At 37.2% G+C, this 14,339-nt stretch overlaps 1 protein-coding gene across 4 annotated transcripts in view; it reads right to left on the reverse strand.

Moving 5' to 3' along the window:
- PHKA1 (phosphorylase kinase, alpha 1 (muscle)) overlaps positions 1 to 14,339 on the reverse strand; it is a 742,463-nt gene that overhangs the window by 189,590 nt on the left and 538,534 nt on the right. For 3 of the 4 annotated variants that reach the window (XM_006895991.1, XM_006895992.1, XM_006895990.1), the window contains 3 exons: positions 8,535 to 8,711; positions 3,557 to 3,648; positions 2,882 to 3,021 (listed from right to left, as the gene is read on the reverse strand). In XM_006895991.1, the coding sequence (XP_006896053.1) occupies positions 2,882 to 3,021; positions 3,557 to 3,648; positions 8,535 to 8,711 (409 nt within the window). The remainder of the gene's footprint in view (positions 1 to 2,881; positions 3,022 to 3,556; positions 3,649 to 8,534; positions 8,712 to 14,339) is intronic. The other variant, XM_006895993.1, reaches the window with a different exon arrangement.

Below are 14,339 nucleotides of genomic sequence, written 5' to 3' on the forward strand. Positions count from 1 at the left end.
TGGTCTGCATATAGATTGACAAGATTTGGAGACAGGATGCATCTGTGACACACTCCTGTCCTGATTTTGAACCATGCAGTGTTTCCCTGCTCTGTTCTGAGGACTGCTTCCTGATCTGAGTATAGGTTTCACATAAACACAATCAAGTGTTCTGGATTCCCATTTTCCTCAAGGTTAACTGCAATTTGTTGTTATCCACACAGTCAAATGTCTTTGCCTAGTCAAAGAAACACAGATATACATTCTTCTGGTGCTCTCTGATTTCTGCCAAGATCCATCTGATATTGGCAATAATGTCCTTAGTGCCACAACCTCTTCTAAATCCAGCTTGTATTTCTGATAGTTCTCTGTCAATGTACTGTTCCAGTAATTGTTTTTATAATCTTCAGCAAGATTTTGCTTATGTGTGATATTAGTGACATTGTTCGACAGTTTCCACACTCTATCAGATAACTTTTTTTTTTAAAAAAAGGAAAGAAATATGCATCTTTTCCAGTCAGTTGGCTATGTAGTTGTCCTCCAGATTTCATGTCACAAGTTGGTGAGCACATCCAGGGCAGCATCTGTTTGCTGAAATATATCAATTGGTATTCCATTAATTACTGGGGTTTCATTTTTTTATCAAGTCCTTCAGAGCAGCCTAAACTTACCCCTTTATCACCATTGCCTCTTGGTCATATTTGGTTCTTGATATTCTTCAATTTCAGCCAACTGTTTTTTTGTACAATGACTGTATACTCCTTCCATCTTCTTTTAATACTTCCTGAATAATTAAACATTCTGCCCATAGTATCCTTAAGCATTGCAACTGATGGTTTGAATTTATTCTTTAGTTCTTTCAACTTAAGAAATGCTGAGTGAGTTCAGCCCTTTAGATTTTCCGACTCCAGCTTCTTGCACATTTAATTATAATATTTTGCTTTTTTTTCCTGAGAGGCCCTTTGAAATCTTCTATTCAGCTCCTTAACTTCTTGATGTCTTCCCTTTGCTTTGGCTTCTCAATGCTCTAGTGCAATATCCAAAGTCTCTTCTGACATTCATTTTGGTCTTTTCTTCTTTTTCCTTCTTTGTAACGACTTTTTGCATTCTTCATGAATGATATTTTTTATATCTTCCCACAGCTTATCTGGTCTTCATTCATTAATGTTCAAGGCCTCAAACCTATTCCTGAGTTGGTTTTTAAATTCATAGGGCATAGACTCAAGGCCAAATGTTGATTCCTATGGATATGATTTAACCTTCTTTAGTTTTAATTTGAACTTGCATATGTGCAGTTGGTGGTTCGTTCCACAATCCGCACCTGGTCTAGTTTTCACTGCTGATATTGAATTTCTCCAATGATTCCTTCCACAGATGTGATCTATCTCATTCCTGTGCATCTCATCAGGTGAAATTCAGGTATATAGCCTGCATTTATGGTTCATATAAAATATATTTGCTATGAATAAATCATTGGTTGTACAGAATTCTATCATTCTATCCCCAGTCTCATTTATGTCACCAAGTCCATATTTTCCACCTACTGATCCTTCTTCCTGGTTCCCAATTTTTGCATTCCAGTCACCCATTATTATTAATGCATTTTGGTTACATGTTCGATCAATTTCTGACTGCAACAGTTGATAGAAAGCATCTATTTCCTCATCTTTGGCTCTGATTTCAGACACATAAATTTGAATGATAGTGGTATTAACAGGTCTTCCTTGTATGCATATGGATATTATCCTGTCACAATATTATATTTCTAGATGGATCTAGAAATGACCTTTTTAACTATGAAGGTGACCCCCCTTTTTTTCCACTTTTTCATCTCCAGCATAATAGATCATATGGTTGTGGTATTCAAAATGTCCCATGCCAATCCATCCCATTTTGCTAATAACCAATATGTCAATATTTATGCATTCCATTTCTTTACAATGTCTAGTTTTCCTACATTCATGCATCTCACATTCCAAGTACCAATTGTTACTGTCTTCGTACAGCTCTTTTTCTTCCTTTGTGTTTCCAAATTTGAGGGTTCAGCTTCAATTGCCATATCTGTTAGTCTATTCTAAGTGTGCTCTGTTGTACATAGGGTTTTCAAAGGCCACCTATATTTTGGAAGTGGATGGCCAATCCTTCTTCCTAGTCTGTCTTAGTTTGGATGCTTAGTCTTAAAAGAATATCTGACAGACAAGCATTTTTACCTAGCAGATGAAAGACACTTCTCTTACAGAAATCTCTTTTCTTTCCGGGCTACATCACCATTCCTTGCACACTCAGCTACTTGGTCAAATGCTCCCTTCCCCAGCCATGTCTGTGATGCCTTGCACTACACCCTTCTACTGATTTCTCACGCTGTTGTCTATCTCTTGTTTAGGAGGATGTAAGTTCAAAACCCATGTATCGACTTCAGAGAGAGATTTTTTGCTTGAGGCACTACTGAGGGAAGATCTTGGAAACAGAGCTTCTGTTAAGTTTTGTGACTTACTGTCTCTGTTTACATTGCTGACAATGTGAAAATTCCAAGGTCTGGATAAGTCTCTTCTAGGACGGATATGGTGGCCTGAGAGCCCGAAGTAGGCTTGAGATTGAAAATATCTTTTATAGTATAGATAATAATAGTCACCTATTATTGATCAACTATTATGTGCCAGGTATTAGATTAGAGGCTTTATAGATTAAAAACTTTTATTTAATTAGTATAACAATTCAATGTTGTAAGTGTAATCCACATTTTCTAGATGACGACAATTGAGACTTTTAAGTTACTCAGTGGGTAGGTTGCTAATGTATTCAAATCAAGATCTGTGAGATACTAAAGCTATGTACTCTCTAGTATTCTATGCTATACTCTCTATATAAACATTAAAGTAGATATATAATAACCATTACTTACTTCATATTATACAGAATGTAGAGAATATCAGCTTGCTCCTGTAAGTTTGAGCTCTCTTTTAATTGTAATACCAGTGCTTTGAAGTCTACTTCCCCAGATGGATCTCTCGGAAGAGGTATTTCTACATGAACAGAGGGAACCTTCAGTTTGAAAAAGGAAGAAAAGAAATTAATTCTACAAATGTTTAGCTTTAAGCCCTAAAGTGAATCATCTTTTCACCTCCAAATATTTTTATTTTTTTAAATTTTATTTTATACTGCTTTACATACAAAAAAATGAAATAACTTTTAAATATTTTCTGTAGAAATTTTATGAAACTAATAAAAAGCAAAGAAAAAGATATATCTCATTTTGTTTGTTGTTAGGTGCTGTTATGTTGGTTCCAACTCATAGCAATCTCATAAACAACAGAATCAAATGCTTAATAGTATTATATAAAAATTACTATACTTTCAGTAATTGTCATATTATCACTCTAGTTTTCTTAATGCTTGGCTAAAAAAACCTATTAATTTTTAAAGTTAACCAAAAGAAACATATAACTTCATCAACAAAACAAGGGAAAACTCCACTCACTAATTACTAAAAGAAACAATAATGGTTAGCTCTATTATTTTCCATAAGGGTGGCAGTTTTATTAAAAGTTGTGAAAAAATCTTTCAAGTGTTATTTTACCTGATCCTCCTGTGAGGGGTGGGGCAAGTCCAATAAGTTGAGTGAAGATCGAGAAGCCTGAAATAACTTTGTGGGAAGATACATGTCAACATCTGCAAGAAGTTGACATTTAAAAGAACATTTTGGTAATTATTAAAATGCACAGTTGACCTCAACAATAACAATTTCCTACTTAAAGCACATATGGATCCATTCTTTACAGAAAAATTTATCCTTTCTTGGTAATATTAAAGAAAAGACATATGCATATTAAATAGCTTAAAGAATGTCCAGTCAGTGAATTTTGAAATGTATGTGTAGAGTTTTAAAATTAATTATATATAAGATATTAACTTATACTTGTGCAATCATTGTTACAATGGTGCTGTAAAAGATACTTTGATAGAATATCACATAAAATAGAAAAAAGATGCAATTAGTTTTTATATTTTCTAGACTTTCTAAGAAAGTTATTTGTCTGCTAGTAGATGAATTTCTCTTGATAAAGAATGAATGGCTGATCTAATCTAGGGATCAAATAATATATTACAGCACAATAAATTACAGTATAATATAGTATAAAAAATGACAAGCTGAATCAAATCAGATATTAAGATTTTACTTCTATTTTTGAGATATTTACCATAACATCTGAGGAGAGACTTTCCCATGGTTTTCTTTTTACAGATACAGAAAGGAAGAAACAGAGCTCATACTCACAGAACTCAGTTGAAGCAAGTAAGCACCAAATCTTGGAACTACTATCATGTTTCACAATGTAAAAGAATACCATATTAAAGTTTATATTTTCAGTCTAGAGACTAAGGTGCACCTGAGTCTACGGTGTGCCTGATCCAGACTATGGTCTTTGTAATTAGTTGCTATGCATCAGAGAGGTAGGCAATGACTAAGGATGACAGAAGAAGAATTGATGCCTTTGTGTTGTGGTGCTGGAGAAGTCTTGAACATACCGTTGACTACCAAGAAAACAAATAGGTCTGTCTTGGAGAGGGTAAAACCAGATTTCTTCTTGGAAGACAGAAATTTGAAGCTCCATCTCACATGCTTTTGGCATGTGACCAGGAGGGACCGGTCCTTAGAGAAGGTCATCATGCTTGGGAGGGTGAAGAGACAACTCAGGAGAAGAAGACCCCAGATGAGATGGATTGATACAGTGACTGTGGCAATGAGGATAGATGTGTCAGAATCAGTGAGACTGGCTCAGGATACAGGGCAGGCTTCAGAGCTGCTGTACATAGGATCATTATGTGTCACAGCTGACTTGACGACACATAAGAACAACAACAATAGCATTTTCCCATAAGTCCCTTCTCAAGGGAGAATACTCAAGGATATCCTAAAATTTCTCTTTCCTAAATATTTTCCAATGTTCATGATTTAAAGAGTTGGTTAGTAATGACCAATAAAGTTTTAGGTAGCAAGAAACATGCTTCTCAATAATTTGTAAAATCTTGACATTCAAACACTCTAGCAATGGTCATACATTGCTACCATAAAGGCATTGAACAACCCTAGGAAATGTGATTACTTTTGGCAATGAGTAATGGTAGATATCTTCCACTGTAAACTTTTGCTGTTGAGTTGAGTATGACTCATGACAAACCTATGAACAACACATCTGAACCCTAGCCTATGCCATCTTCATAATCTCTGACACACTTGAGCCCATTGCTGCAGTCATTGTGTCAATCCAGCTCTTTGGGGGTCTTCCTCTTTTTCACTGACTCTTCATCTTTTCAAGCAGTGGTCATGGGTAGGAGAATATTGACGAATGAGACTTGTTGTTATGTGCCATTTAGTCTCCTGTGACTCATAGCAACCCTGTGTATAACTGTTCTCAAGCCTGCCTTGTCCTGAGCCAGTCTCACTGACTCTGACACACCTTACTTCATTGCCCCAGTTACTGTATCAATCCACCTCATCTGGGGTCTTCCTCTCCTTCGCTGTCTCTCTACCCTTTCAAGCATGATGTCTTTCTCCAATGACTGGTCCCTCTTGGCCACATGCCCAAAGTATGTGAATGGGAGCTTCAAAATCCTAGCTTCCAAGGAGAAATTTGGTTTCATCCTCTCCAAGACAGACCTATTTATTTTCTTGGTGGTCAATCATATATTCAAGACTTCTCCAGAACCACAACTCAAAGGCATCAATTCTTCTGTCTCCTCTGTCATTGTCCAGCTCTCTAGTGCATGACAAGTAATTGCAAAGACCATGGCCTGGATCAGGAGCACCCAGTGGTGAGACCTGAATCAGGAGTCTCTTGACTGGCATCGTTTCTTCTCACTACTCTGGAGAGGTCCCTGACAGCAGGTTTTCCCAGTTGAATTTGTCTTTTTATTTCCTGAATGTTCATGCCAAGAGTGTTGATTATGGAGCCAAGCAAGCTGAAATTGTTAGCAACCTCAATTTCTTCTCCATCTATGATGTTGCTGCCAATTGCCAGTGGTGAGAATCTCTGTCTTCTGGATGTTGGAGCTTCAGTCCATATTGAAGACTACAGTCCTTGACCTGCAGCAAGTGCTTCAGTCCCTCCTCAGTTTCAGCAAAGCTGTTTATTTGCATAACACAAATTATTGAGGAGTCTTCCTCCAATCCTGATTTCAAATTCATCCTCATAAAATCAAGCCTCCTGAGTGATATGTTCTGCATATAGATTGAAAAGGTATGGAGACATCCCTGACATGCTCCTTTCCTGATTTTGAACCATGCAGTGTTTCCTTGCTCTGTTCTGAGGATGGCTTCCTGGTCTGAGTATAGATTTCACATGAGCATACACAAGTGTTCTGACATTGCCATTCTCCCCTAGGTTAGCTACAATTTGTTGTGATCCACAAAGTCAAATGCCTTTACATAGTCAATGAAACACAGATAGACATTGCTCTGGTACGCTTTGCTTTTTCCCAAAATCATTCATATTGATAATAATGTCTCTAGGGCTAAGACTTCTCCTAAACCCAGCTTCTATTTCTGGTAGTTCTCTATCAATGTACTGTTCCAGTCATTTTAGGATAATCTTCAGCAGGATTTTGCTTGCGTGTGATATTAGTGATATTGTCTGATAATTTCCACACTCTGTTGGGTCCCCTTTTCATGAAATGGGAATAAATATGGATCTCTTCCAGTCAGTTGGCAAGGTAGTTGTCCTCCAGATTTATTGGCACAAATTGATGAGCATGTCCAGAGCAGCATCTGTTTGTTGAAATACGTCAATTGGTATTCCATCAATTCCTAGGCTTTATTTTTCGCCAAGTTCTTCAGAGCAGCATAAACTTCCACCTTCATCACTATTGCCTCTTGATAATATGTTGTTTCATGAAATTCTTCTGTTCTTTGGTACAGTAACTCTGTAAACTCCTTCTATTTTCTTTTAATACTTCCTCGGTCATTCAATATTCTGGCCACAGGCTTCTTAATTTATGCAATTCATGGATTTAATTTGTTCTTTAGTTCCTTCAGCTTAAGAAATGCTGAGTGAGTTCAGCCCCTTTGATTTTCTAACTCTAGCTCTTTGCACATTTCATTATAATACTTTGCTTTGTCTTCTCTAGCTGCCGTTTGAGATCTTCTATTTAGCTCATTAAGTTATTTTTATATTTTAAATTTATTTATTTTTTTATTTTATACTGGTTTACTTACAAAGTTCATATTCAGTAATTTTCACACCAGATCTTTTCTGATTTCCTCCCTTTTCTTTGGCTTCTCAGCACTCTAGTATAATAGTTCTTGCTCCACAGACGCTGTAAATATTACAATTGGCCTTGGGGAAGGAGTTGTAGGTTATTTAAGAGAGACTATCTCTCTCTCTCTCTCTCAGCTCATCTGGTCTTCATTCATTAGTATTCATGGCCTCAAATCTGTTACTGAGATGAGCTTTAAATTCAGGAGAGATAGATTCAATGTTTAACTTCAGTTCTTGTGGATTTTATTTGATTTGGTAAGGTTCACTTTATCCAGGCCATGGTCTTCACAATTACTTGCTATGCATCAGAGAGCTATACTATGACTAAGGATGATAGAAGAAGAATTGATGCCTCTGAGTTGTGGTGGTGGTGAAGAGTATTGAATATACCATGGACAAACAGGATCATCCTGGAGAGGGTAAAACCAAGCTGCTCCTTGGAGGGAAGGATTTTGAAACTCTGTCTGACATTTTTTGGACATGTTGCAAGGACTAATCAGTCCTTGGAGAGGGACATCATGCTTGGAAAGGTGAAGCACAAGAGAGGAAGATCCTGGATGAGATGGGTTGACTCAGTGATTGGGGTAATGGGGGTAGGTGTGTCAGAGACAATGAAGTTATCTCAAGATAGACTAGGATTCAGGACTGTTGTACATAGTGTCACTCTGAGTCACAAGCAACTTGATTGCACATTACAAAAACAACAACAACACATATCTCTCTCCATGATATGGCTATTTAAAAATATTTTTACAATGCTTTATCTTTAAACAAAATTCTTTCAAAGGAGCAAAATTTACAAAGGAAAAATAATCTTTCCATCATTTTAGTATATTGATATTATAAGTGAATGTGGTCATGTCTAATTTTCTACCTTTTACCCATGAGTTACTTGGTTAAATCAGATTAATTAACACTACTCAAAACTCTGGTGACTTAGTGATAAGAAGCTGTGCTGCAATCCTGAAGGCATGAGGTTTTAATCCACTAGCTGCTTCTCATGAGAAGGATGGGCAATATCCTCTCCTGTGATTAATAGCCTCTGAAACCTTTTGGAGCATCAGCTAGGAGTCAATTATGACTTCATGGCACACAGCAACAATACATAGCAAATTATACCAAAATCATTATTTTTACAGCTATTTTATAGATATAGACATTGTCCATGAACACAAAAAAAGTTGTCCGTGAGCAATAAACAAAATTCCTACTACATTTTAATTAATTCCTCACCCTTCATTCTCTTTTTAATCTTCGTGTTATCCAAGCCTTACTTCAGTTAGTTACGACATTACTCACTTTGTATATGCAGCTCCTTGGCCTTGGTCACCAAAGACATTAAATTGCAAGTTGTTTGGACAGCATCTCGGAACTGATGTAACCCTCTCTTCTGTGCAGTAAGGGGTAGTTTAGAACGGGCAGCATCATGTGCCAGAAGGTGATCTAAATAGTGAGCAACTTCATCACCACAGCCAGCTGTAAGGTTAGTAGGAGTGAGAAAAAAAAAAAAAGCAAAAAAAGGAAACATATTTAGCACTTCATAAGTTACTTATGCAAATAAAATTACTGGCTTCTGTGCTTAAACTACATCTACAGAAATGTGTTGTTTGAAGTTTGTAGTTCTCCAATCTCAACATTTGAAAGATTCAGAAGCTATGGACATTTATTAGGACACATCTACTTTTTAACTTGTAGAGATAAAGTTGTTGCTGTTATTGTTAGGTGCCATCGAGTTGAATATAACTCATAGTCACCCTATGAACAACAAATTGGAACCCTATCCTATCCTGTGCATTCTCATTATCTCTGACATACTTAAGGCCATTGATGCAGTTTCTAGGCCAACCCATCTCGTTGAGGATCTTCCTCTCCTTTACTGGCCCTTCACCTTTGCAAGCGTGATGTCCCTTTTAGTCCCTCCTAACCACATGGGCAAAATATGTTGGGAAAGCTAAAACATTGTTGCCTCCAAGGAACACTTTGGATGCACTTTCTCTGAGACAGATCTGTTTGTTCTTTTGGCAGTCCATGGAATATTCAGTTCTTTTCTCCAATAACACAGTTCAAAGACATCGATTATTCCTCCTCTGTAATCCTTATTCATTGTCCAGCTCTCATATGCATAATGAGGGATTGAAAAGACCATGGTCAGAAACAGAAGTATCTTAGTATTTAAATTTGCATCATGCTCTTTAGTATTTTGGAGAGTGTTAGGGAACATTAGTATTTTGGAAAGTATTAGGGAGCTATTCCATGGGAGAAGAATGGGCAATCTCCTCTTAACTGCCTCTAAAAACCCACTGTAGGGTAAGTCAGCCATGGGTTGGTTTTGACTTGATGGTATTCAACAATAACAAAAATATTAGGGAGTATTATTCTTTTTTTTCTTTTTTAAATTTATTATTCATTTCAATGAAAATTTACAGAGCCTTTGGATTTCCATTCATTCATTCATTCATTCATTCATTGTTGCACTTTCCTCTCCTCCCAACCCTCCCCCCTAGTACACTATCTTCTTGGAAAAGTAAAAGAAAAATTCTTTCATTGTTTTACAATCCCTCCCCCAGGTCCACTCCACTATGTAGTCTTCACTCTGGACTCCTGTCATGACAAAAATACCTAATCACATAACCCTTTTAAACAGTTTTCTCCCCCATCTGTTTCAATGCAGTATATATTATTTAACCCATCTTTCTCAGTCTCCCCCCAACCCCGATGCCAGTCCTACTTTATTGACAACAGTGGCACCATGCAGTATTTGTCCTTTTGTGACTGTGATACTTCACTCAACATAATGTCCTCCAGGGTCACCCATTTTGAATAATATTGCATGAGTTCCTTGTTTTTCAATGCAGCATAGTATTCCATTGTGTGAATATACCACAGCTTCTCTATCTATTCGTTTGTTGACTCCTTGCTATTGTGAACAAAGGCATGATAAAAATGGGTGTGCATATATCTGCTTAGGTGCAGTTATGGTTTCTTTGTGGTATATTCCCAGTAATGGAATTGCTGGGTCAAATGGTATCTCTATTTGCAACTTTTGGAGAAAGCGCCATACCGCTTTCCACAGGGGTTGCACCATTTTACACTTCCATCACCAGTGAATAAGGGTTCCAGTTTCTCCACAACCTCGCCAGCATTTGTTGCTTGCTCTTCTGTTAAATTTTGCTATTCTGACTGGGGTGAGATGATATCTCATAGTTGTTTTGATCTGCATCTCTCTTAGAGCTAGGGATTTTGAACATTTCTTCATGTGCTTGTTGGCCATCTGAATGTCTTCTTTGGTGAAGTGACTATTCATATCCTGTGCCCATTTTTCAATTGGATTATTTACCTTTATCTTGTTGTGGTGCTCAAGTATTTTATAAACTCTGGATATAAGTCCCTTATCTGATGTGTCGTTACCAAATACTTTTTCCCAGTCTGTGGCTTCCCTTTTTACCCTGTTGGAGAAGTTTTTGGATGTGCATAGGGATTTGATTCTTAGAAGGTCCCATTCATCTATTTTATCTTCTCCTGGTTGTAGGGAGTATTATTCTTTAAACCCACCTTCTTGTTCCTTAATATTTTGGAGATTATTAGAGAGCTCTGATGGCTTAGTGGTACAAAATGGCAATCCCAAAGGGAAGCAAGTGTTCAAATCCCCTAGTTGCTCTGCTAGAGAAGGATGTACAATCTTCTCCTGTGTGATTTGTTGTTGTTAGGTGGCATTGAGTCTAATATGACTTTTAGGGATCTGATGAGCAACAGATCCTATCCTATCTTGTGCCAATCGCACAATCTCTGACACACTCAAGCCCACTGCTGTAGTCACTGTATTAATCCACCAGGTTGAGAGGCTTCCTCTCCTTCGCTGTTCCACCACCTTTCCAAGCGTGATGTCCTTCTCCAAGGAGTAACCTTTGCTAGAAATATGCCCAAAGTATTCAAGATGAAGCTTTGCAATCCTTGCCTCCTAGGAGCACTCTGGCTGCACATTCTCCAAAATGTTTGTTATTTTTGTGGTCTGTGGAATATTCAATACTCTTTTCCAACAACACAGTTTAAGGGCTCAAGTATTCTTCTGTCATTGTTATTTATTGTCCATCCAGCTCTCAGAAGCATAAAAAGTGATCGTGGAGGGGAAAAAACCCCACACCCAATTATCATGATGTTGCCTACTGATCCAGTGGCGAGGATTTCTGTTTTCTTGACACTGAGATGCAATCCATATTGAAAGACCAAGTGATTTATAGCCTCTGAAAGCCCTCTGAGGGTCAGCTATGAGTTGGTTCTGATTCAACAGCACACAACAATATTTTGGAGACATCCTTGAGAGCAAACTTTCCCAATGCAACATGTTTTTTTATTTCTTGAGTGCTGGCACCAAGGGGTTAATTGTAGATCTAAGTACAATAAACTCATTGACAATTTCAAACTTTTCTTCATCTACCATGATGTGTCTCTATGAACAACAAATCAGAAACCTATCCTATCCTGTGCCATCCTCTTAATCTTTGACACATTCGAGCCCACTGCTGCAGTCCTTGTATCAATCCATCTCAATGTGGGTCTTCCTCTCTTTCAAGGATTCTCCTCTTCTTCAAGCATTCCCTCTTTCCAAGGAATAACCTCTCTTATAAGTATGCCCAAAGTATCTAAGATGAAGCTTGGACATCCTTGTCTTTAAGGAGTGCTCTGGTTATATCTGTTTGTTCTTTTGACAACCCATGGGCTATTCAGTTCTCTTGTCCAACACCACTGCTCAAAGACATAATTTTTTTTCTTCTGTCATCTTTATTCATTGTTCAGCTTTCAGGAGCAGAGCAAGTGATTTGCGAAGTCCTTGATAGTGGATTTACCCAATGGAATACATCTCCTGATCTTCTGACTGCTTGTACCAAAGGTGTTTATTATGGATCTAAGTAAGATGAAATAATTGACAGTTTCCCCCTTTTCTCCATCTATCATGAGACTGTGTATAGATTCAGTGGTGAAGATTTTGTCTTCTTGAAGCTTTGATGCAACTCCTGTTGAAAGTTGTAGTCTTATCTTCTACAGCAAGAGTTTGAAGTCCTTCTCAATTTCACCAAACAAGGTAGTATTATCTGCATAACACAGATTATTGATTCTGATGCCCCATTCTTCCAAATAGAGTCCGGCTTCTTGAATTATTTGATTGGTTTAAGAATTATATAGGTATGGAGAAAGGGTACAGCCCAGATGCACATCTTGCCTGATTTTAAATAATGGAATATTCCCTTGTTGTTTGGACAATAGTTTCTTGATCTAGGTATAAATTTTGTGTGAGTATAATTACAGGTTTGGGGATTTCCATTCATCTCATTTTTAGTCATCATTTGTACGATCCACACAGTCTTTGTGGATAATCAATAAAACAAAATATTATTTTGTTTTAGTATTCTCTGCTTTTAGCCAGTATCCATCTGACCTCAGCAATGATATCCCTGGTGCTTTGGACTCTTCTAAACACAACTTGAAATTTTGGTATTTCTCTGACAATTGTTCTAGCCCTTTTGGATGATCTTCAGCAATAGTTTTCTTACATGTGATATTCATGATATTGTTTGAAAATTTCCACATTCTGTTGGATTGCTTTTCTTGGGAATTGGAACAAATATGGATTTCTTCAAGCCATTCAGCCAAGTAGCTCTGCTCCAGATTTTCTGGCATAGACAAATGAGCACATACAGGATTGCATCTGATAATTGAAGCAAGTCCGTTGGTATTCTGTCAATTCCTGTGACTTTATTTTATTTTATTTTCCAATGTCTTTAGTGCAGCTTCAACTTATTCTTTCATTCCCATTGACTCTTGTTTATTTGATAATGACAGAAATTTTTCAGTGTCAAGCAATTCTTTATGATACAGTGAATGTGTGTTTTCCTTCAATCTTCTTTTTTTTTTTAGAAAAAAAAACTTTCTTTCTTTTCATTCTTGCCCATTTTATCCCTCTCCTCCTTTACCCAGCCCACCTCACAATGTACGTCTTGTTCCAGATTGTTATTATACATATAATGCCTAATTATATATTCCTTTTGGACAGTTCTTCCCCTCATCTGTTCTAATGCAGTGTTCATTATCTCTCCACTCTTTCCCCATTCTATTTAGAACTTCTACATGTCTGTCCTATTTTATAACAGTGGTATTATGCAATATTTGTCCTTTTGTGACTGAGATATTTCCTTCAGCAAAATGTCCTCCAGGCTTCCCCATGTTGTGTATTGTTTTATGAGTTCATTATTTTTTCAATGTTGTGTAATATTTCATTGTGTGAATGTACTATCGTTTTTCTGTCCATTCATTTGTTGATGAGCACTGGGGTTGTTTCCATCTCTTTGCTATTGTGACTAACACAGTAATGAATATGCGTGTATATATCTGTTTGAATTGTGGCTCTGGTTTCTTTAGGATATATTTCTAGTAGTGGAATTGCTGAATCAAATGGTATTTCTATTTCCAAGTTGTGTTCCGCAACCCCGCCCCAAACTGCCTTCAATACATTCCCACCAGCAGTGAATTAAAATTCCAATCTCTTCACAATCTTATCAGCATTAGTTTTTAGTTAACCTATGGAAATTTGCTATTCTTGCAAGAGTGAGATGATATCTCATAGTTTCTTTGATTTGCATCTCTCTGATAGCTAGGGATTTTAAACATTTCTTCATATATTTGTTTGCCATCTGAATATCTTCTTTGGTGAAGTGTCTATTCATATGCTGTGCCGATTTTGTGATTGGGTTGTTTACCTTTTTCTTGTTGAAGTGCTGGAATATGCTATAAATTTTAAATAAGAATTCCTTATTAGATATGTCATTACTGAATTTATTCCCCCCTGGCCTGTGGATTTGCCTGTTGGAGTTTTTTGATGTGTATGGGAATGGACCTCATGCACTTGCTGCGAAGGGTCAAGGACTGCAGCCTTCAGTATGGAGTGAGGCTCAATGTCAAGAAGACAAAGATTCTCGCCACTGGACCAATTGGCAGCGTCAGGATGGATGAGGAAGAGATTGAGAGTGTTCACAGCTTCACTTTGCTCGGCTCCACAGTCAACACTCTAGGTACCAGCAGTCAGGAAATCAAAAAGCGTATCGCGATGGG

This window comes from Elephantulus edwardii, unplaced genomic scaffold (assembly GCF_000299155.1).
Source record: "Elephantulus edwardii isolate Elephantulus edwardi_28Jun2011 unplaced genomic scaffold, EleEdw1.0 scaffold00178, whole genome shotgun sequence".
Taxonomy (NCBI): domain Eukaryota; kingdom Metazoa; phylum Chordata; class Mammalia; order Macroscelidea; family Macroscelididae; genus Elephantulus; species Elephantulus edwardii.